Raw genomic sequence first — 23,519 nt, 5'->3', positions numbered from 1 at the left:
AGTCTACAATCAAGAGCCACCTTCATGAATGTAAATACAGACGGTTTACCTCAAGATGCAAACCGCTGGTAACACTCAAGAACACAAAGGCCAGATTAGACTTTGCTAAAAAAACCTCTAAAAAAAGCCTGACCAGTTCTGATGCAAGATTAACTTGTACCAGAATGATGGGAAGAGAAAAGTATGGAGAAGGAAAGGAAGGGCTCATGATCCAAAGCATACCACATCATCCGTCAAACATGTGGAAGCAGTGTTATGGCATGGGCATGTTTGGCTGCCAATGGAACTGGGTCACTGGGGTTTATTGATAATGTGACTGTTGATAGAAGTAGCAGGATGAATTCTGAAGTGTACAGAGCTATACTTTCTGCTCAGATTCAGTCAAATGCTGCAAAACTGATAGGACAGCGCTTCACAGTACAGATGGATAACAACCCAAAACATACTGTGAAAGCAGCCCAAGAGCTTGGAAATTAAATGTTCTTAAATGGCTGAGTCAGTCACCTGACCTCAACCCAACTGAGCTGCTTTTCACTTATTTCAAATCCACTGTGGTGGTGTACAGAGGCAAAATTACCAAAACTGTGTCACTGTCCCAATATTTATGGACCTGACTGTACTTTATTGATCCCATGAGGGAAATTCTTGTGTTACAGCAGCATGGTCAGTAGCAAGATACAACATGTACATGTACATGTACGAGTCTGCTCATTCCCAAAAAACACACAAAATATAAAATATAAAATACAATAAGTTAAATTAAATGTAGTAGTGCAGATATGGAACACAGTTGTAGATTTAACCAGATTTACGTCAGTATTTACATAAGTACACTTGTGAAAACTGGTAGTGAATAATGATTAACATGAAGAACCTTGAGAATGTAGAATATAACGACAGCTTTCTAAATGATAGCTTCCTTGTAGTAGTGTAATGTGAAAATGTTATCATCTGTCACACACAGGTGAGCTGTTGTACAATGTTATTGCGAATGGTAAGAATGAACTCCTGTAACGTTCTCTGTGACAACGAATTTGAATGAGTCTTTTGGAGAATGAGCTCCGCTGACTCTGTAGTGTGTTGCAGAGTGGATGAGACGGATTGTCCATGATGGAGAGCAGTTTGTTCAGTGACCTCCTGTTCCTCACTGACTCAAGTCTCCAGTTTGTGTCCAATGATAGATCCAGCCTTGCGAATAAGCTTGTTAATCCTGCTGGTATCCCTGGCACTGATGCTGCCCCCCCAGCAGACCACAGCACAGTAAATGGCACTCGCCACTACAGACTGGTAGAACATCTCCAGCATCTTGTTGCATACATTGAAAGATCTGAGCTTCCTCAGAAAATTGAAAATAGGAATGGAATAGAGAATAGAATGGGAATAGCCCTTGCTGTCTTGAATGCAGTTAGGACATGATAGTAGTGATGAAGGGGAGGAGGTCTTGTGAGATGGTCTGGAGCATTGTGGAAGGGATTGGATTTAACGGGCAGGATCTGTTCTGTTGATATATGAGAAAAATGTTTCAGGGAAAGAGAAAGGGAATTCTGAATGTGTAGTCTAGGAGTGAAGGTTTGGCAGATTTTTTCAATCTTCCCATCAGAATAGGTAGCAATGTGACAGAGAAGGAGGAGCTGGTGGGTTAAGAAGTGAAGAAAAGATCATGTGGAGCTTGCAAGGATCTTGTGCAGAAGCTTTCATCTTTTCCTTGTACATGGTAATCTTAGCAGGACAGGAGAGCACAGTAAGAGACGAGATCCATGTCGAGTTAATTTCTGCCACTTCTCTCTGCTGTTTTTAATTCTCAACACATCTAATAGCTAAGGAACAGGGCTAAATATCTTCCTTGATTTAGAAGATAGAGGGCAGAGGAATTCCATAGATGAGGAAAGTGAGGAAGGGAAAGTGTCAGTGGATACCTCCAGTGGTAGAGAAAAAAGGATTCAGGGTCTGGAGGGGATGATAGGGTAAAGGAAGCTACGGAGGAAAGGGGAGATAGACTGGAGGATTTGGCAAGTGGGAGATAGATGATGTTAGGCAGGATAGGGAGGGTGATGGTGAAGGATACCAAGTGACGACCCGAGATGTGGAGTGGGGTAGCATTGATGTCTCTTGTTGGAGAGGGATGACTGATGACCAGATCCAGGACATTTTCTCCCTTGTATGTGGGAGGGCAGCTGTTGAATATCAGGGAGAAGGAATGCAGAAGACAGAGAAGGCAAGAGGACTGGAACTTGTTAAAGGGGAGGTTGAAGTCTCTGAGATTGAGAGGGGTGCTGTCGGCAGGGAAAAGACTGAGGAGCTTGTCAATTTCCCCTAGGGGACTAGGAGGGAGATAGATGACAATGATGAGAAGTTTGATCAGAAAGGTAACTAACTACATGGAATTTGAAAGATGAGATGTTGAGATGAGAAAAGGAAAGAGATGTGAAGCACCATCTCTGAGACAACAGCAAACCTGTTCCACCACCCCTGCCAGATTCTCATGGAGTGTGAGAGAAAGCATAAGCAGAGAATAGAGCAGCAGATGTAGCCGAGTTCTGTGGAGTAATCCAGGTCTCAGTTAGTGCCACAAAGCCAGCTTTCTATACAGCGCACTGGCAGTTCCAGACCTCACCTACCACCAAGCACTTGGACAAAAGAAATACATATGTGCGGGTGCTCTTGGCCTACCCACACCCACACTTACAAATGGATCTTGGACTCACAGATAACAAAAACAACCATTATAGGTACCCCTCAAGGCTGCTGTCTGAGCCACAAACTGTTCTCACTATACATGCATAATTGTTCATTGCATGTATAGTGAGAACAGTACATGTCCTCACCAGAAGCATAACTGTATGATTTGGAAACACCACCCAGAAAGAAAAGTAATCTCTACAAAAAAATCATACGCACTGCAGAAAAATACATTGACACAGCTTTCCCCTCAATCACACTATGATAATCATACTTTCACTCCTCATCCTCATCACCTACTGAACTACCTCACATTCAACATCTATACTCTTGGGTACATGTCAAGATTCCCTTGCACTACTGTAATTAGTAATATATTAATACTATTATTTCCTCTACTATATACAGTATGTACTGAGATAGCATTGTTGTAATACAGCTATACTGTGATTTACATTACAAAACTCAGTCTCAGAGCATTTACATTGTTATAGCAGAGAGTATGGCAGATAAATTGTTGTTTCATGTACACTAGTATTTTTTGTCACTTGTCACATTAATTGTCATCAATTAGTTGAGTGTTCCATGTAAGAATTCCTATGAATATGTGCAAATGGCAGATAAATGCATCTCAATCTTGTTCATAGTAAAGTGCATTTCATTTTCACATAACTCCATACCAAAGAAAAACTTTTGTTTTTTGCTAAAGTCAATTGTAAGTAGTTTTTTTTTATATATCCTGGACACAAATATTTTCTTATAATACTAGACCTGATGAGTTTATTTCTCAAAAGATGATAACTTTATTTTTAACATATATACACATATATATATATTTGGACAGTGAATGCAATGTTTTATAAACCGGTGTTGTAGGAAAAGCACTTAGTTGGCAACAACTAGCAAAGTTGGACACTGAGGAAGGACTAGATCCGAGATAGAATTGCTGGGTCACCATGATCACAAAAAAAAAAGAATAGTGCAACTTTGATGAATAATGATATCTTATTCATCTGCTCACCATTTTTGGAAAAAAGTATAATATTCCACTTCACTTAAATACACACTCCAGGTCATGAACAGGAAGAAAATTTGAACACTAAAAAAAGTTTTTTTAATTGATACCCGGGTTGACGTTTTGTTCATTTGATATTTTACGTCAGAGTAACAGACACAAGCATGACCAGATATGATAACATTCAAATTACAATCACAAACTCCACCATCGTCATCATCATCATCATCATCATCATCTCAACTGTCAGTGAATATCTACACATCAGCACATTCAAGAGTCCTCAGGCTCGGTCTACACATTGTGTGCTAAAAAACACCCCTTCCTGCTTAATGTCAGAAGGTTCTGGCAGGAGGGTTTGTGGGTGGCTACTGCTGCCAGCAGTCAGTTAACCAGAACAACCTGTCAATCAAAGTGATGGACAGATTGGAGACCACCTTCTCTGCCTTATTCACCCTGGACTTCTTCAGTTAACAGAGCCGCTGCAGCAGCAGTAGAAACTGAGAAGAACGTGTCCAGTTCACAGAAGGGAAAAATCTCCATACAATGGGTTAATATGAGAAAACAAGGAAACAAATAAAGGACTTAAATGAACAGGTTGCATATCGTCTGGTAAAAGGAGCTGGCTTTGTGCTTGGGGCAGGTCGTGTAGTGATAAGAGGGCATTAACCCTCGTCTTCACTCTCGTCCTCCAGATCTTCTTCAAAAATGTTGTCTGGTTGCCTGAAGCACTCTTCAAAAAAGTTGATCAGGGACTGACTGAGGTGCTGCCTTGTTGCCTCACTGTGGAGGAAATGACCTTCATCTGGATAGATCTGGATAATTACAGGGCAAGAATCACATTGTCAAGAGCCATGTCACCACTCTTGTTGTCTTTCAGCTTCAAATTAACATGCTAACATAACTCTAATGTCTTAACAATAAAACATTCCTTTTTTGTCATTTTTCAGTACGGAATAAGACAATATCAACTGGACTTTGTTTTTAAATGAATTGAAAGTAACAGGGTTGAGGCTTTTTTTAAAGCATAGAATTAGCAAATACACAAACTGTGCTTCACTAGCATCCATGCTAATGAAATTAACAGGATTTGATTCATTTACTTAAAGTGTATTTTTAAATACTCGTCTTAGAACTATGGGTGATAGGGCTTTCTCTTCATTGGCTCCAAAACTGTGGAATTCCCTGCCCTCTGAGATTAGAAGTGCAGCATCTCTCAGTGTTTTTAAATCTTCTCTTAAAACATACTTTTTTGGGGTAGCTTTTCCATGTGATTAATTTGCTGTTATTTATACTGGCTCTGTTAAGAATGATTCTTATTTCTATCTTTGTATTTTATCTCTTTTTGTATTTTATTTTATTGTATCGTTTTAATTTGTATTTCAGTGTATTTTAATTATTAATTATTTGAGATGCTAATTTAAAAGCGCTATATAAAATAAAGTTTATTATATTATATTATTATTAAAAATAAATAATTGTGATTCAATCTGGGAAAATAATTGCAATTTTAAAGTGACCATCATCAGACAATATCATAACATCACTTATTTTTCTTTTTCAGTAAATTTGGATGGTGCAACTTCCCTTTGAACATATGACTTGTGGAATGTTCCAAATATTTTGTGGGGCGAATGTATGCAGGTAAGAGGGTTCAGTGAAATAAAATGTTCATTTTTCATAACCTATAATGGACAACTGGTGGAAAAGAATGTTTCGAGCATGAGATGTAAATGGATTCACACAGTAATGCAAAAATAAGAGTATCAGATAGTATTTTAATGGTTATATTTCAAGGTAATGTGGAGTTATAGTGGACTTGTAAAATGCTGTTTTATTGATGTTAAGTGATTTATCTGAAACATAGATTGTTGTGAAAGAAACCTGTGTTTTAAAATGTCTTTATCTTTAATAATTCTGTGCTAAAAATCTCAACCCTGTTACTCATTTAAGAGCAAAATGCAGCAAAGAAACTGCATAAAAATCATGGACTCACCCTTTTCTTTAATTGAAGTAGCTAGTGTGCTAACCTATATAATTGCTTTTACAACAAGTCACTATGAGTAGACCAACAATTCTGGTAATTTTCAGATCTACAGAAGTGTCTTTTCTTAAACTGTAGTAATAGAAATATCAAAACTCCACAGAAAAATGTTTGTCACAGTTTTTGTTTTGGTGTCCTTTGTAGTGATTCCACTGCCCCAGCACGCAGCAGTGTAGAAGATGGCACTTGACACAACAGACTAATAGAATGTTTGTAGCAGCTGACCCTGCACTCCAAAGGACCTCATCCTCCTCAGAAAATAGAGTTGCCTTTGTCCCTTTTTGTATAGGCTGTCCACTTTCATGTCCCACCCCAGATTGTCGCTGAGGTAAACACCCAGGTACTTGTAGGTCTGTACCATCTCGATGTTCTGACCCTCAATGGTGACCAGAACTGGAGCAAATTTCTTCTTATGGAAGTCCTCCACAATCTCATTTATCTTGCTGGTGTTAAGATAGTTTCTCTGATACCACACCACAAATTTCTTAATCAGGTTCCCGTAGTTGTCCTCATTCCCTTCCCTAATACAGCCAACAGTACCAGTATCATCTGAGAACTTACATTTTACATTTATGGCATTTGGCAGACGCCCTTATCCAGAGCGACTTACAGTTATCTCATTTATACAACTGAGCAGTTGACAGTTAAGGGCCTTGCTCAAAGGCCCAGCAATGGTAGCTTGGTAGTGCTGGGATTTGAACTCTCAACCTTCCGATCAGAACTTCTGCATATGACAAGTTTTGGAGTCATATCTGAAATCAGAGGTGTAAAAGGTAAATAGGAATGGAGCAAGAACAGTCCCCTGTGGAGCACCTGTACTGCTTAAAGTTGTGTAGCTGCACATAGTGGAGCCTGTAGGTCAGGTAGTCAGCAGACCCCAGGGCAGTGTTTACCTGTGCTACACGTAGCTTCTCCACCAGCAGAGTGGGCTGGCTGGTGTTGAAGGCACTTGAAAAGTAAAAAAAAAAGACTCTTACTATTCTCCCCATCATCTTCAGGTGAGAGTAAGCTCTGTAGAACAGGTGGCTCACACTCTCTCCTCCCTCATATGTTATCAGTAGGCAAACTGTAGGGGGTCCAGCGCTGTGCCCACATGTGTCCTGAGGTGACCTTTTCAGGGACTTCATCAGGTGTGATATCAGTGCTACAGGTATGTAGTCATTCAGCTCCCTTGGTTTCTTCTTCTTGGGCGACAGAACTAGGCAGGATGTCTTCCAAAATGAGTATTTTATAAGTATTTTAGCGGCGACGCCATTGAGGTGTGAGGTGAGTTAGTTGATGGATCATTATCAAGCCCATTGAAGAAGTGATTCAGTGATTTTGCTTTTGCCAAAAGTCTGTCTATCTACTGGGTGCAGGGCAGGTTGTAGCCTGAGATTTCCTTCATCCCATTCCACACCTCTTTCACCTTTCCCCCTCTGTATATTATTCTCCTTTGTCTTTCTGTAGTCCTTTTTTTGCTCTTTGATTTTAATCTTCAGCTCCATTTGTATTCTTCTCATGCTGTTCCTATCACCTGCCCTAAAGTCCCTCTTCTTATTATTCAAAAGCTTGTTTCCTGATTTTATATATATATATATATATATATATATATATATATATATATATATATATATATATATATATATATATATATATATGGCTTTACCTTATAAACCTTATAAACCACAGAAACTAGAGCGGCAACATGTTAAACCACTTTGTATTTATAAAATCCTCAAAATCAGTTTTTTACAAATATAATCAGAACCAAAAATCTCAATTTCTTGATGAGCTGTATTCATGAAATTTTACATGTTCATTTCTTTCCACAATTAGAAGTATATTACAGAGTAAATTCTCTAAATGTTGATTAAAAATGTTCACTTTTAATTATACGAAGCCTCATTTGAATAAATAAGTGTAAGTTTTTGGGAAAAAAGTTCTTGTACAAAGAAACACTTCAAGAATATAAGTGAAGATTGAATGTAAAATCTAATGTTTTAAAGATTTTCCCCTATAGTTTTCTGCTTTAAATGCATTATATATTTTTGGAAGCATACATTTCCCTTTTGATGGATGTAAAACACAGTGCCACAGGATCTGAATACATGATTCCTGTAAATGAATACATATGTTGTGTTTTCTAATTTTCTTATTCACTATTTTGTAGCTATCAATTAGCTAACAGGAAAATCCTCTCAGCGGGGACTTCCTGCGCAGCACAACTCGGAATTAATGAGGCAATTTATGTAGATGCCAGCCACAAACTCAAGTGGTGTACTACCTGTAGACTGTAGTTTCCCTTCTCAATGATTAACCTGGAGATAAATTTGGCCGTGTGCTGAAAATGCACTTTTTCTGCAAAGCAAAAACAAGAAAACATTTACATTTAGCTGATGCTTTTGTCCATAGTAACTTCAATAAGCACTGGACTAGGGAAAGCATTAAAATGTCACTTTAAAATGTTTTATTTGATCAATTCACAGCAGCTAAATGTTGAAACGGGAAGGAGAGAGAGTTATACTCACCATCTGCAGTCGGATGAATGATCAAAAACTTCTTATCAACAAACTGAGAGGCTCGATATGCAAGATTGGTCATCTGTGGATGTATTTAAGAAATACACACGCAATATTTGTATAAATAATACACAACATACATGCTGTGCACTCCAGAATTATTGGCACCCTTCATAAAAATGAGCAAAAATAATTTCATAAAATACACATTACACACAATAATTGAAATTATATTTAAATTATAAAACTTACTTATAAATTTAAAAAAACATTTTTCTTTCATATTTTATATATATATATATATATATCTCATTAAATTATTATTAAATTATCAATCCCAGGAACTATGTTGTTGTTGCCTTTAACCAAATGAGGTTGCACACATATATTAAGTAGTTCATGCTCACATGCATGAAGGGTGCCAATAATTTTGAAGGTCACCGTGATGTATATCTGAAACTATACTTGAAGATAACACACCTCATATGCTCGTCTGTCTGTTTTTGAGACGCCCAGATACCGTTCTGAAAAGGCAGACGCTGAAAAACAGAAAGCTAATTTAATTAAAACATACATATATTTATTTTTATAAAGTTAATTTCTTTTGCTCAAGTATAGCTGTCTGTATATTGAGTTAAAAGCATATACAAACCTGTTCTCAGAACTCACAAATAAAACAAAATACAGTAACTTTCTCTTACTTATACACACTATGGACCATATTCAGAGCTGAATTAACAAACATAGTGAATTTTTTATGGATAAAATTATGCAAGAACTTGTGTAATGTTTCTTTGTAAGTGCAGAAGATGAGCACTGAGTCAGTTTATCCTTCAAACCATGTTTTCTTTACAGGAGAATGCATCAATTGAACAAAAAAACTGGTGTTATTTCATTCATTCGAAAACTCTAAATAGTGAATTAAAAGTGTGATAAAATCATTTACATTAACAGTTCATAATCTCAATTTAGTATCTCATGACTTCATTATGTTTTACACATGAGTAAATGCTGGAGCATGATATAAAAAAAATAAAATGTAAAATAATAGTATGTGCTGGATCAAGTGCTATTCTATGTGCTGCTGAATAATGAGTGTGGAAGTCATTTTGTTCAATTAAACCAGTGATTAATGTCATAATTACAACTAGGACTATTCACGCAGTAATATATTGGTGATACACTAGACTCCTATTAGATTTATTCCAACACTTGCCACCTTCTCATTCATTTATCATCATATAAGTGTTTTATTTTATGTTACATCATATTACATTTGACAGCAAAGGGGCAGAAACACTATTTCTTCAGTCTTCATTTTCAATCTCTGCTTTTTTTTCGAGGCAGTGGTGTAGATGGAGGTGTGAACTACACAAAGGTCATTTTAATAATCTGAAAGTGGAGCTCAGAAAATCCACAGCAGCAGCATAACCTGATTCCGAATACAAGGAAATTTCAACATGTAAATATTGATGTAACTTTTGGAGCTATGTAGCAGGCTCTGAATCCCCGCACTACTGTATATGTCTGTATGTCTGCTGTACCATAAAGCTGGAAGTCAGTGATGGGTGAGAGAACAGCTCCACATTTGAGAATGGAGGCCTCAGAGCTGAGCAGGAGGCTGGTGATGTATCCACCATACACCTGTAACACACAACACACAGAACATCATCACTCCATCATCACATTTCTGTTTTTTTTCACTGAGAGCTCCAGCACTTCCTGGCTGGGAAAGGTCTCCAGTATCCCATAGGCACTTTCTAAATCCATCCTGGAAACCCATGTAGGTCAATGTTTTACCAGCTCTAACACATACAATTCAGCTCTTAAAGGTTTTCTATATTAAGAGCTGAGGTCAGCTGAGAGTATGTTCAACAGCTAAAACACCAGACTGTGCAAGGCAGCAGATACACAGCAATGTTTTGAACAATTGCTCCATTACTATACCATTTTTCCACTAACCCCCCACCACCAATTTTCTCAACTTCTTATCAATATTCTCTTGCATCAACCCAGATATCTCCTAATATTGTGCACCAAATACCTTCTATATTTTTCCTTTAGTTTAAACTGCTTTCATGGACATGCTAGTCTATTTTCACTTTGGTTAATGGATTCCTACATTACCCACAATGCCGTTCATCTACCTGTTGATAGTGGTGCAGTGGGAATTAGCCCTTGCTTCATCTTTACATAAAAAAGAGAATGATGCAGTGGCACTTTATCCCTTTAGCCTATCTAGCTCTCTCTGTACTCAAACAGATCAGCTTCCAAAGCTTTCATGCAATGTCCAACTTAGGCCAACATTTGTAAAGAATTAAGCTGGTACCTCAATTTGAAATGATATGGAGGCTAAGGTAAGTATCCTGGAATTCTTGTTGTCCCTTTTCCCCTTGTTTATAGATTTTGGTGACCTGTACAGCATAAAGAAGATGGAAAGACAGCTGAGAGAGTTCTGTACCTGTCCAAAGGCTCCAATCCTGGTTGTGTCAATGTATGGCTCCTTTGCAATAATACTGAAAAAAAAACACAAAAAACAGAGAAGCAGTGTTCCTGTTAAAGAAGAAACAGACTGAACCTACACACACTGACTTTAAATTAATCAATGTGCCAAACCAATCAGAGTGAATGGGGAAGAACATTGTAGAAACTCTCTAACAATCACACACAGACACAACAAACCAATGTTCAGGTTTACTGATTGGCTGGAAAATGCTGGGATTGGTGTGTCATACGTCTACATCCTGATTGGCTGAAGTCAGAGACGCACTGATAAAGCAAGACGGGTTTACCAAACTTTTCTCACTTTTTTATTTTATCTTTGGGCATTTTATTACTTTCTATTTGATTGTACAGAATTTTGAGCTACTCAATAAATAGTGTATTATTATTATTATCATTATTATTATTATTATTGCTGAACAATCTCTGTTATATTGTGGAGTGATCAGACTGCATACATATGTAAGTAACTATTATAGCTGTGTGTATTTTCCCAGTGGTGTACCTGAGAGCCCTCAGCTGGTCCTCCTCCTCGAGCCTGCCCAGTCTGCGATGCACCGTGTGGAGAAGGTTGGTGCCTTGAAAGCCGCTGCCACGCCCGTCACACCGCACAACAATCACGCCAAAGCTGCTGACCAACACGGTGGCCCAGTCCACCTGAAACTGCTCAGACACAGACTGACTTCCTGGAGTACCATCACTGAGAGAGGGAGAGAGAGAGAGAGAGAGAGGGAAAGAGAGACACAGACAGACAATTATCCCAAACTTTGTTGGTTAAAATGATAGAAGAGCTACTGCATTTGTATTCTCTATTCGTAATATAAAAAAACTGCAAACAGCCTCATTAAGCCTAGGACTATCTGTTATGTAAGGAATAAAATACAATGGTACATGCTTTTGCAGGAAAATAATCCACTGGGTGGTGTAATACAATTTAATAATAACCAACTTTTTACCTGTTTATAGTTATATTTAATGTTGCAGAACATCCACAAAACAAGTTAGTTCCTGGTCTCACTTATATTATAGCAGCTATAAACAGTCATTTCCTCACCAGCCTCTCCTTACAAAATGCCGACATTGGAGACTCCTTCCATAAATACTAAATAAATTACAGAAAACTTCACCATACCAATGATTACACAGATTTTTTAATCTGTTTATGTGGAGCATCCACTGTACAATTCCCTGTGAATGAGCTGTTACTATAGAAACCATAACGTATCAGAATGAGAACATTAATATAAACCTGTGATTTATGTTATGGCTGTCAGAGCTGCTGTTATAGAAAATTAGTCAACCCCTTCTGATTCGAGAATTTACCAGTGCTGTGGTATAAAGCAAAACACCTAGCTACTATTTCTATCTTATTGTAGTGGAGTTTTTGCTGAAAAGAGCCAGGTATGTCAGTGTAAGTTTAAAAAAAAATAAACCAAAATTAAAAAAGCTTAAAAGCAAAGCAAAACGGACTAAAGAATGAACTGAGATTCAGCTGAACTTTAAAATGTGGAAAATCTTGCCCTTTCTGAGCCTTTTCATTGCAGCCTAATATCAAATTTCACCAAGAAAGGCCCACTAGATAGAGGTGAGTTAATCAGTTGTACTGATTGATTATGATGGGTCATTATTCAGTATCATTATTGCATAACATTGACATGTAGACAGTAGGCATGCAGAACAGAGGACTTATGATTTTGTGTGGTTTTCATGCGCAAATTCTAGTGCCTTTGGCAAAATTGACAGATTTAACCAGACACCACTACTAAAATTCCTCAGTTTGGACCGTTAACCCCATTCTGTCTGTTCAAAGCTTAGGCTATATGATTTACCATGTGAATGAAATATGTGGCATCACACCCAATTCTGAAAAAGGAATAAAATAAAAGGAATAAATGATGTATAATTATTTTAAACCGATTAAAGTGTTGCTATTTCCTAGGTATTAGACTTTAAGACCTCATTGTATATTGTATATAGGAGTTAAGGTGGTGGTGAGACTCACACGAGCAGCAGTAGAGGGTAATGTGCTGTATCTATGAAGCTGGCAGGTTTCAGGATCTGCATCGTCAAAACTGAAGACAAAAAAAAAAAAAAAAAAACACAGAGCAAGGGTAAAACTTTACAGTTCTCTTAATTAACAATATTTATTGCATTAACAAACCATCAGCAATGTTAAAGTAACAAAGGTTGTGTCATGGGTGATTTTTCCACAAACGAATATAATTGTATAAATAAAGAATTGTCACATGCAAAGTAAAACTGAAACTCGCCACATGTATGTGTCAGTAAATTCAATGTCAAAAATTTCAAGAATAGCATCAAGTAGGTCATGAATCATAAAACCTTTTAAAATGTGACATGAATCCCAAATACACATCATGACACAAGTGTGTTTCCGTACATTAGATAAATGCTGTGAAAAATCTTTCATTATGTGCAAATGCACCGCATGTTGGATATGAAAAAATTAAGTTATAATTCTAAAAGAAATATGTCTCAAGTATGGCATTTTTAAAGAACTTTTCAAGCAATTGCTTTTGTCTTTAAATAACTGAAAAGGCTTTCTGCAAATTTACTACCTGCCCTTCAGTCCTACTGATTTACACCCAAGTGACCTTCAGGCTCTAGTAAATCACACTGTAGGTAATAAATGAAATTACTTTGCATTGACTCCACCCACTATTTCACACCTTTATGCACATTCACTAACTGTGAAACAGACAAGACATGTTATTTTACTACATCATTTACTTCATAAATCACAGCGTCTGGCTGTGAATGATCCTACGCACCGTAATCCTCAACGTCTATCTCTCGATACTCTACTCTGGGCATCTGCATGGAGTCCACGGTCCGCTGGAGGTTGTGGTTCAGCTCAATGTCCAACAGCTCTGTAAGGAAGCACACACAAACCTGTACATTTACAGTACTGTTCCTTAATAACCCATTTCTACAAAGATCAATAAATTAATTCATATAGTAGCTATTTGAAATGAATAATCTCCTGTGCTTTGTTACTAATGAATAATAAACATTATTAACTAGTAGTGTATGGTCAATATTAGCACATTATTCCTGCTAATAACTCATGTACACATGCCAAGGTTTCAGTAATTAGCATTTTTCCCTCCAATATAATGATCCCAGAGTACTTTGTGAGTGAGGGACTGAAAGTCTTTAGTTGAAAGTAAAACCGCAGCAGAAAAGAAAACAAAAAAGACAAGAAAATCATTTCAACACATGTTAAAGTAAAAGTGAATATCTGAAACCTCTATATATGTATATAATTAATTATGATTCGAATTAATTAAGGAGTCTGCAGTGACAGACGTAAAGCTGTAACTTTAAGTTAGAGGAGTTTAAACTTTGCGGTTTCTCAGTAACATGACAAGCTGAGTTTTTGTCTTATTAACTTAAAGAGCAAGAAAAAAAGAGAGGCTGGTGAGGGAACGACTGCTATAATGTAAGTGAGAACAGGAACTAACTAGTTTTCATAACATTTAATGTAACTATAAACAGAAAAAAGTATGATGTTACATTCTTTAATGAATAAAAATGTAATTGTTGGCAAGTTGCAGTGGTATAAGAGGAATAAAACACTTGGGGAAGTAAAAAATAAACTAATTTAACCTCAAATTCCACCTCATGTTCATTCATTGGTAATGAAGTATACTAATAGTGGTAAGTGATTTTCTCTTATATAGTTAGCGGGTTACTAAAGAAGCTTTAACCTCAAACCTGCTTTAATCCTCAGATATCTGTAAACATCTCGTACTGTTAAGCGCTCTGTGTACGGAAACCCAAATGTAATTTGCAGGTTGTTTATAGGAATGTGTATCAGAATGAGATAAGTGTGAGGAGAAAAACCCGAGCGTGAAGACCAGCAAGCGGCTGTTACTGCTGATAGCACGAGAAAGTGAAAAGAGCAGAGCGCTAACATTATCATGCTAATCACAGAGGCAGTCGCTGAATTCATAAGAGCCGTGCAACAATAAATTACAATTAAACCTACGCAGTGTGAAAGGATTTGGACTTTAAATGGGGTTATCAGAGCACAGGCAGATAGAAACACACACACACACACACACAGCTGAGTTCCCAGAACATTGTGTGTGTGTTATTAGTGAAACTGTGTTTGAATGCAAATTCATACAGAATTGATGCAGCTCTTAAAATTATAGCAAACTGTCATGAACTCCCTCAGTGCACGATGCGTTCCCAAGTACGGCTTGTACTTTTATTTTGACATGTATTTCTGTTTCGCTTCAATTCAGTTCAGTTCAGTATAGTGCTTTAACAATGGACATTATCACAAAGCAGATTTATAGAAATATATCAATTCAGGATATAAGTTTTAAATGTATAAACTTATAAATTTATCCCTAATGAGCAAGCCAAAGGCGACGATGGTGAGGAAAAACTCCCCGAGACATCATGAGGAAGAAACCTTGAGAGGAATCAGACTCAAAAGGGAACTCATCCTCATCTGGGTGACACCCGATAGTTCGATTATAAATCATTCCCTTCTATAACTGTGTGCTACATGGACAAAAAAGTGCAATTGTGTAACCAGGAAATTCATCACAGTTTTCAAATGAAGTCTGTTTTGTTGAACTTCCTGGTCCAGACTCCGCCCTTGTTCCCTCATTGGTTTGTTCCCTAATGTGTGCACCTGTTTCCTGTGTGTTTCTGTATTTTAGCAGCTCTCTCATGTTAGTCCGTTGTGAGGTTTTGTATTTCACTTCATTTGCAATTCTAAGTCTTGTTTCTGGTTTCTGGCATTTAATCACATTTAATCTCTACATCTACACTATATAGATCTTAAAGAATATTTCTATTTTTTTTTCTATACTAGTATCTCTATCCATATTTTTCCCCAAATTTAGTCACTTATCTTCACTGTTTTGTATTGTCTTGAACAACTGGCACAAGACTTTCCTTCCAGATCAATAAAGTTTATCTTATCTGAAAGAATACACAGTTTTAGACTTTTTCTACTTTATATACCATCCACGTACCAACTCTATACTTTGGACTAAATTGGGATTAAAAGCTCTGCAGGTTGAGTTTACTCTGAAAAGTACTTTGAAGATAACGAGCCGCATTTATTACACTTTTACTAAACTTCTGTGTGAATGTTTCCCACTAGATTTACAAAAGTTCAGCTAAATTTCATTGTACATCTCTCCAAGTATACATTAGTAACTATATGAGAACTTGAATAAACTTCTGCAATTTTTTTTCAGAAGGGAGTTTGTTTTGGTCAGGACTATATTACCCATCAGCCCCTGCGCCTCACGAGATCACGCGCACCTGAGTCACGTTTATGTCGAATGAGCACGGGTATTTTAGGTGATTTAAGGTCTGTCCCTGGTAGCACTCTTTGTCTTGTGTTAGTCGAGCTCTCGTCATGTTCTTGTGCTCCTGTTCTAGTTTTCATTGTTCTTGTTCGTGTACCTTGTCTGTGTTTTTTATTGCACTGATTAAACCATTTCTGCACTTGTATCCACCTCCCCTGACAGATATTACACCAACTCCAGAAAGAAAACAAACTCTGAAACTTGGAATTTTTTTTTTGTTATTATTATTATTATCAAACTTTTCTTTCTCTTGTGGTTGTTCCCACCTGAAGCACCTTATCTCAACTTTTCTAAATCAGTCTACGTCACCTCACCACAGCCTGCAATTTGACAAGGTGCTTTTTTGATAAATAACTAAATTATAACACTCTTACACAAAGAGGTCATATTTTAGCAAGCGCACAGAGAGTTCTTCAGTAATCCAATCAGCTGTGAGTGCTCTCTGCTCAAATCCATCCTCATATAATTCCACTCAGACGCCTGCAGTGAGCCGAGCAGTGTGTACTGCATGCACGATGAGGTCGAGCTGGATCTGCAGCTGTGTGTACACACTCACACTCACACACACACACACACACACACACAGTACTCACTCTGCCACTCCTGGGTGCTGTAGACAGACACAAACGGGACTCCAGGCCCTAAAACACAACACCAATAACCACGCATTATTTATTTTTATCATTCTTATTTTCTTCCTGAGTTCATCTCCAGTTCTTTCTCAAAGTCTCAGCTGCATAAAAAGTGAAAAAAGTCAGGGCTAAAATCATTGGCACCCTTCATTAAAAATATATATATATGTGTGTGTGTATATAGATATCTATATCTATCTATCTATCTATATATATATATATATATATATATATATATATATATATATATATATATATATATATATATGTATATATATATATATATATATAATGAGGAAGCATTGAGAGGAACCCATCCTCATCTGGGTGCTAACGGGGTGCAGTTATAACTACATGGACAAATAGTGCACCTATGCAACCAGTAAATTCATCAGTTTTCACAAGAAGTCCGGTTTGTTGAACCTATCCACGGAGTCCTGAGTACAAAGTTGCTCATGGCAACCGCAACCCCAAAGCCACCACAGTTCAACTCCCCATATGAGATCCCTAAGCCATCTCCACAGTCCCCAAGCAGCACCATCCCCAGCAAACCCAATGATTTTCAGGCTGTCCAGCAGCAGTGATTAATCTCCAACCGATGAGAACTCCAACCAGAACTAGGGCATCAGGATGGATCAGGCAGGTCCAGAGAGCAGAAGGGGTCAGGATCACTGGTATCTCAGGGGTAGCATGTGTAGCTCGACAGTGGGTCTTTATTTAAGACTCTCGCCAGTCTTTATTTAAGACAAGTGTTTGGGAGTTGTGAGTTCTTCTGTGCAGCAGTTTGAGAATTTGGTCAGGAAAATATTGACATGATTAACATTAAACCATGTGAGTAATTAAAATACCATTAATAGAATTAAATTTTAATTCAGATCTGTAATGTATGCAGTAATCAAAACTGAAATAATTAGGTATAATGCTGACAATTTGGAATTTATACATAAATTTTAAACATACCTTTGCAATAAGTAAAGGAATAAAATGCATTAAGTAGGATTAGTTACTTACTAAAATAGATTAAATGCTACTCAATAAAATATGGGGTCAAATTTAACCCCAGAAAATTGCTGTAAATTGCTGCTTCAATTTTTTGGGGGGTAAATTTTATATGCCGATTTTATTATTTTTTTCAGTAAGTGTCCTTGTTTAAATACTATAGATATATATTGCAGGTAATTTTGTCCTTATTTGAGCTTTTTCTTTTTCTCTTGAATGAACATAAATGATATAAGCCTTCTGGAGAGATTTCTAAACAAATCTACACACACACACACACACACACACAAACACACACACACAGACAAAGACTGAAAGGATGAAAGGACGAGGAAGAAAACAGAGTTGGTGTCCTTGCAGCATTTCTACTGATCTTCAGTCTTTACAGAAATTCAGAGAAAATGTCTGCTCAGAGCACACAGCCTGATTAAAGAGCAGACAGAGCACTATGAATCAGATAGCCAAGCCAATAAAAATGTCTTTGTGTTTTGGGCAGAAAATTAGAAATTCCCAAAGCAACAAAGAAGAGAGAGAGAGAGTAAAAGAGAAAGAGAGAGAGGAAGGGAGATGGAGAGAAAATGTTTACCTTTACAGGTGAGGAGGAACAAGGCCATGTTGTGGCTGAAGGAGCCGCTCACGTATCCACAGCTATCAGCGAAATCACATGAGAGACAGCGGCGGTTGAAAGGCCCGACCGTGTCAGCGCTGAAACAGACACAAAGTCAACATGAAGCTGAGACATCACTGATTTTTATACTCCGCTTCAATAAAGTGCACAGGATTTCACCAGGGTTCAAATCATAACCTCCTGCAGAGACAACCTCGGGCTAAAAAATCCACTTCTACACCACCAGAAAATGTATAAACCCCTCTGTCCTGAAGATGTCAGAAAACTTAAAGCTACAGCTTTACCTGGGACTGTTACAAAGCGCTGACACTGGAGACTCCTTCCATAAATGTTAAATAAACATCTCCTTACAGAAAACTTCACAATATCAGTGATTCCACACATATTTAATGCAAGTCCCTGTGAATGAGCTGTTACTATAGAAACGATAACGTATTAGAACAAGCGCATTAGTTATATAGAAACCTGTGATTTGCAGCTACACTACTGTCAGAGCTGCTGTTCTAGAAAATTAATCAACACCTTCTGACCAATCAGAATGGAGAATTCAGAAGCACTGTGGTGTATTATGGAGTTCCCTTGTTTGCTCTATGATCAAATGTCCTCTTCTGGGCAAAGATTTTTCTTTTATTTCAGTCCTGCTTAAATGATAATTTTACCTACTTTTCATTTCCTGTCTTATGCATGGTAACAAACATCTGTTTATTTTGGTCAAAGACAACAATACTGTTTTACCCACAGATCATTAAAAGACATACACTATCTGTAGTTATTTCAAATATTTTTACAGTGTGTCAATAATTTTGCCACATAAGAGTCGTACCTGTACAGGTGTCGTCGTTTAGGATCATCCTCTGTGCTCAGGAAGTATCTGGTATGCAGAGCACACAGTGCCAAAGCATTACAACATGCTAACACACCAACACACTGGAAGAAAATACTCGAGTGTGTGTGTAAGTGTGTGTGTGCTTTTACATTAGCTGTCTGTCCTCGTTGTAGGCGAGAATGTGAGTGACGTCCCAGTCTCCTGAAGTGATGGACTGCAGAGTGTCTGAGCTGCTGTTGGGCTGGAGGATGAAAAAGAACAACGTTAAACCCACACATGCATGCACACACACACACACACACACACACACACACAGCTTCATCCTCATGCTACTCAACGCTAGTCGATTTGTAACTCCTAATATTAAGCAAAAAATCACATACAGTTCACATCATATGAATAATCATATCTTCTGTGATTTTAAGATTTAATCATATCTTAGGTTTTTCACATGATTATATGAGGAATATGTGAAAATCATACAGTATGTAGATGCATTTCAGCATGTTATACCCTGAAATGGCACATGTGGATTCTAATAAATGCATTCTTGTGTAAAAAGAATTATTCATGTGAGAAAATCATGTCTGAAAAATGAAACCACACACGTGTATCAATCACACGTGCAGAACGGAATTTGAAAAAAAAATCATGTGAAAATAAATGAATCGTGTAAAAATGTAAAACAGTGAAAGTAAATGAATTTGCACTACTGTCAGAGCTGCTATTATAGAAAATTAATCAACACTTTCTGACCAGTCAGAATCCAGAATTCTACAGCTCTGTGATGTGAGAAATAGATAATGCTCACTTTTAGGTGTTGATCTTGAGATGCGATCTTAACAATGAATGAACAATTATTCCAACTTTTGTGTAATATCAGGAAGAATGGGTTGCAGAGCCGGATGTGAGTGCATGAAATAGATGAAACACAAAGACTATGAAACATGAACGAGAAATAGCAAGGCTAGACAACAACATGAACACGATACGCATCAACGTGACAACGACTAAAGACCAAGAAGGAGTGCTATTCAATACACGACTTAAATACCTGTGATAATCAGACAACAAACTGATTCAGCTCCTTGTGGTCATGTGACATGCAATGGCTGATGGGTGATGTAGTTGTCATCATAGTTTCATAAAATATATTTTAAATGACCCAATATACAGTATGTTTATCTGATTTATTAGAAATATAAAGAATAATGATTGCAATTGAGCACCATTCTATTCTCAGGATAGTGGAAATAAGAGACAGAAGAAACTGGAAACATCTTACATCCCTCTTCTACCTTACATTTATGCACACCAGACATTTATATTCTCAATGTGTTGCCCAAAATGTCCCAGATATGTGTATATTTGAGATATAAATCTGATTAAAAAAAAGTTGATCGATTTTCCTACACCAAGTTGCCAGTTTGGAATTGTTCCCCTGATTGTTTACCAGTAATTGTACCTAATAAATTGGCAAATTAGTGTAAAGTTTCAGATTATAAACTTTCATTTTTAGTGATAAATTTTTGGACCTTCTGTGATTTGCCACATGCAGTATGATAGGTGTGTGTGTGTGTGTGTGTGTGTGTATACCTGTGATACAGCCATGGAGATGTGGAAAAATTTCCCTCGCCCACCCTGAGGAATAGCGCGCGTGAAGAAGAGCTTCAGCCCGTCTTTAGAGAATAACGGAGCTTCATTCTGCATCAAAAAACAAAAAAAAACAAAACCAAATATAAATCTCAGCATTCATTACAGCTCTACTGATTCAGTGGCTTATTTATTACGCCAAGCTGCAGGCCCTCCAAGGGGTTTAATATTTAACTCGAACTCAATTACAGGAGCAGTGTGATCTTTAGAGAATAAAAATGACAAGTTGCGACGCTCAGTTTTGCATCTTCAATATAAAGAACATTAAAACAGCTTGTATCATGTTGTTTATAATTAACATGATGTACCGCCTCACAGGACTGCATCTGCTACAGGGTAAAAACAGTTATTCAGTGTTGTGTAAACCTTCCAGAAAAGAAAATGTCACCTCACACACACACACACACACATCTTGTAGTTTAGCAGAACAACATTTCTATCAACATGATAAGAAAAGGTCAGACTCTCGTGTCTGGTGTCATGATGGCAGATCAGGAGAGTGTGGTGAATTTTAATTGATATCAAAATAATATTATAATGTAATAATATGATTATGTGTGTCTGTATGAAGAGAAGCGTCAGTCTGTAATATAAAATCAGCTCCGTATGTTACATGTACATGATGATGACTTGTGACTATGATCACACAGTGCATAATAATGCAGTGAAGGAGAGTCTGAATCATTTAATAATAGAGAACATGTGAGTCATAGTCTTTAATAATGCACTAAGGGTGAATCAGGACATTTTAATAATTCAGTAAAAGTGAGTCTGAATCTTTTTTAATGATGTAGTGATGAATACAGTCTGAATCTTTTAATGATGCTGAAGATTGAGTGTAAAACTACAGGACATGTGGAGCTCAAGCTTTTAAAAATACAGTAAAAGGGATTCTGAATCTTTAGTAATAGAGTCGGTAGTAATTGTGTCTGAGGCAATAATAATGCAGTGACAGTGAGTCTGAATCTTTTCAATAATGAAGTGATGGACTGTCTGAATCTTTTTAATAACGCAATGATAATGAGTCTGAATCTTTCATAGTAGAGACTGGTAGTGTCCAAGATTTTGATAATGCAGTTATGATCGATCTGAAGCTTTTAATAAAACAGTATGGGTGAGTCTGAAGGTTTAATAATACAGTAAATATAAGTCTGAAAAAGGGCAAGAGTGAATTGGAGCTTTAGTAATGCAGTTACGGTGAGTCTGAAGCTTTAATAACGCAGTTAGGGTGAGTCTGAAGCTTTAATAATGCAGTTAGGGTGAGTCTGAAGCTTTAATAATGCAGTTAGGCTGAGGCTGATGTTTTAATACTGCAGTTAGGGTGAGTCTGAAGCTTTAATAATGCAGTTACGGTGAGTCTGAAGCTTTAATAACGCAGTTATGGTGAGTCTGAAGCTTTAATAATGCAGTTATGGTGAGTCTGAAGCTTTAATAATGCAGTTAGGGTGAGGCTGATGTTTTAATAATGCAGTTAGGGTGAGTCTGAAGCTTTAATAATGCAGTTAGGGTGAGGCTGATGTTTTAATAATGCAGTTAGGGTGAGTCTGAAGCTTTAATAATGCAGTTACGGTGAGTCTGAAGCTTTAATAACGCAGTTATGGTGAGTCTGAAGCTTTAATAATGCAGTTATGGTGAGTCTGAAGCTTTAATAATGCAGTTAGGGTGAGGCTGATGTTTTAATAATGCAGTTAGGGTGAGGCTGAAGCTTTAATAATGCAGTTACGGTGAGTCTGATGTTTTAATACTGCAGTTAGGGTGAGTCTGAAGCTTTAATATTGCAGTTAGGCTGAGGCTGAAGCTTTAATAATGCAGTTAGGGTGAGGCTGATGTTTTAATACTGCAGTTAGGGTGAGTCTGAAGCTTTAGTAATGCAGTTACGGTGAGTCTGAAGCTTTAATATTGCAGTTAGGGTGAGTCTGAAGCTTTAATATTGCAGTTAGGGTGAGTCTGAAGCTTTAATATTGCAGTTAGGGTGAGGCTGATGTTTTAATACTGCAGTTAGGGTGAGTCTGAAGCTTTAATATTGCAGTTAGGGTGAGTCTGAAGCTTTAATATTGCAGTTAGGGTGAGTCTGAAGCTTTAATATTGCAGTTAGGGTGAGTCTGAAGCTTTAATATTGCAGTTAGGGTGAGTCTGAAGCTTTAATATTGCAGTTAGGGTGAGTCTGAAGCTTTAATAACGCAGTTAGGGTGAGTCTGAAGCTTTAATAATGCAGTTAGGGTGAGTCTGAAGCTTTAATATTGCAGTTAGGGTGAGTCTGAAGCTTTAATACTGCAGTTAGGGTGAGGCTGATGTTTTAATACTGCAGTTAGGGTGAGGCTGAAGCTTTAATATTGCAGTTAGGCTGAGGCTGATGTTTTAATACTGCAGTTAGGAGGAGTCTGAAGCTTTAATAATGCAGTAAACATGAGTTTGAAGATTATAATAATAGATAATTAGTGTGTAAGAGGATTTAAGGGTAAGTCTGAAGCAGTAACAGTGAGACTGATGCTTTAATAGTGCAATATGTGTTGTTTTGAAGCCTTTAATTATGTAGTAAGGGTGAGTCTGTATCTTTTATAAAATACCTATATGATTGAAAAGTGTGTAAAATTGTCTTCTTACCTGTCTGTGTAGCCAGCTCTCACTCTCATCCTCATGTTTCTAAAAAAAAGAACAAATATCTTATAGCATCAGTAAA

General features: G+C 37.2%; 1 protein-coding gene across 4 annotated transcripts in view; it reads right to left on the bottom strand.

Moving 5' to 3' along the window:
• Positions 1-3,770: 3,770 nt before the first annotated feature.
• Positions 3,771-23,519, bottom strand: part of LOC113547554 (dipeptidyl aminopeptidase-like protein 6) — a 190,613-nt gene continuing 170,864 nt past the window's right edge. For all 4 annotated transcript variants that reach the window (XM_026947941.3, XM_026947942.3, XM_034306261.2 and 1 more), the window contains 15 exons: positions 23,444-23,482; positions 20,783-20,890; positions 19,336-19,427; positions 19,184-19,231; positions 18,319-18,437; positions 16,695-16,742; positions 13,534-13,632; positions 12,744-12,813; positions 11,247-11,441; positions 10,701-10,755; positions 9,784-9,883; positions 8,720-8,778; positions 8,249-8,321; positions 8,005-8,078; positions 3,771-4,509 (listed from right to left, as the gene is read on the bottom strand). In XM_026947941.3, coding sequence (XP_026803742.3) covers positions 4,360-4,509; positions 8,005-8,078; positions 8,249-8,321; positions 8,720-8,778; positions 9,784-9,883; positions 10,701-10,755; positions 11,247-11,441; positions 12,744-12,813; positions 13,534-13,632; positions 16,695-16,742; positions 18,319-18,437; positions 19,184-19,231; positions 19,336-19,427; positions 20,783-20,890; positions 23,444-23,482 — 1,329 coding nt within the window. In that variant the 3' untranslated portion in view covers positions 3,771-4,359. The remainder of the gene's footprint in view (positions 4,510-8,004; positions 8,079-8,248; positions 8,322-8,719; positions 8,779-9,783; positions 9,884-10,700; positions 10,756-11,246; positions 11,442-12,743; positions 12,814-13,533; positions 13,633-16,694; positions 16,743-18,318; positions 18,438-19,183; positions 19,232-19,335; positions 19,428-20,782; positions 20,891-23,443; positions 23,483-23,519) is intronic.

This window comes from Pangasianodon hypophthalmus, chromosome 1, assembly GCF_027358585.1.
Source record: "Pangasianodon hypophthalmus isolate fPanHyp1 chromosome 1, fPanHyp1.pri, whole genome shotgun sequence".
Lineage (NCBI taxonomy): Eukaryota > Metazoa > Chordata > Actinopteri > Siluriformes > Pangasiidae > Pangasianodon > Pangasianodon hypophthalmus.
Note: the sequence above shows the minus strand (reverse complement) of the source record. Positions and strands in the feature narration are given on the sequence as shown.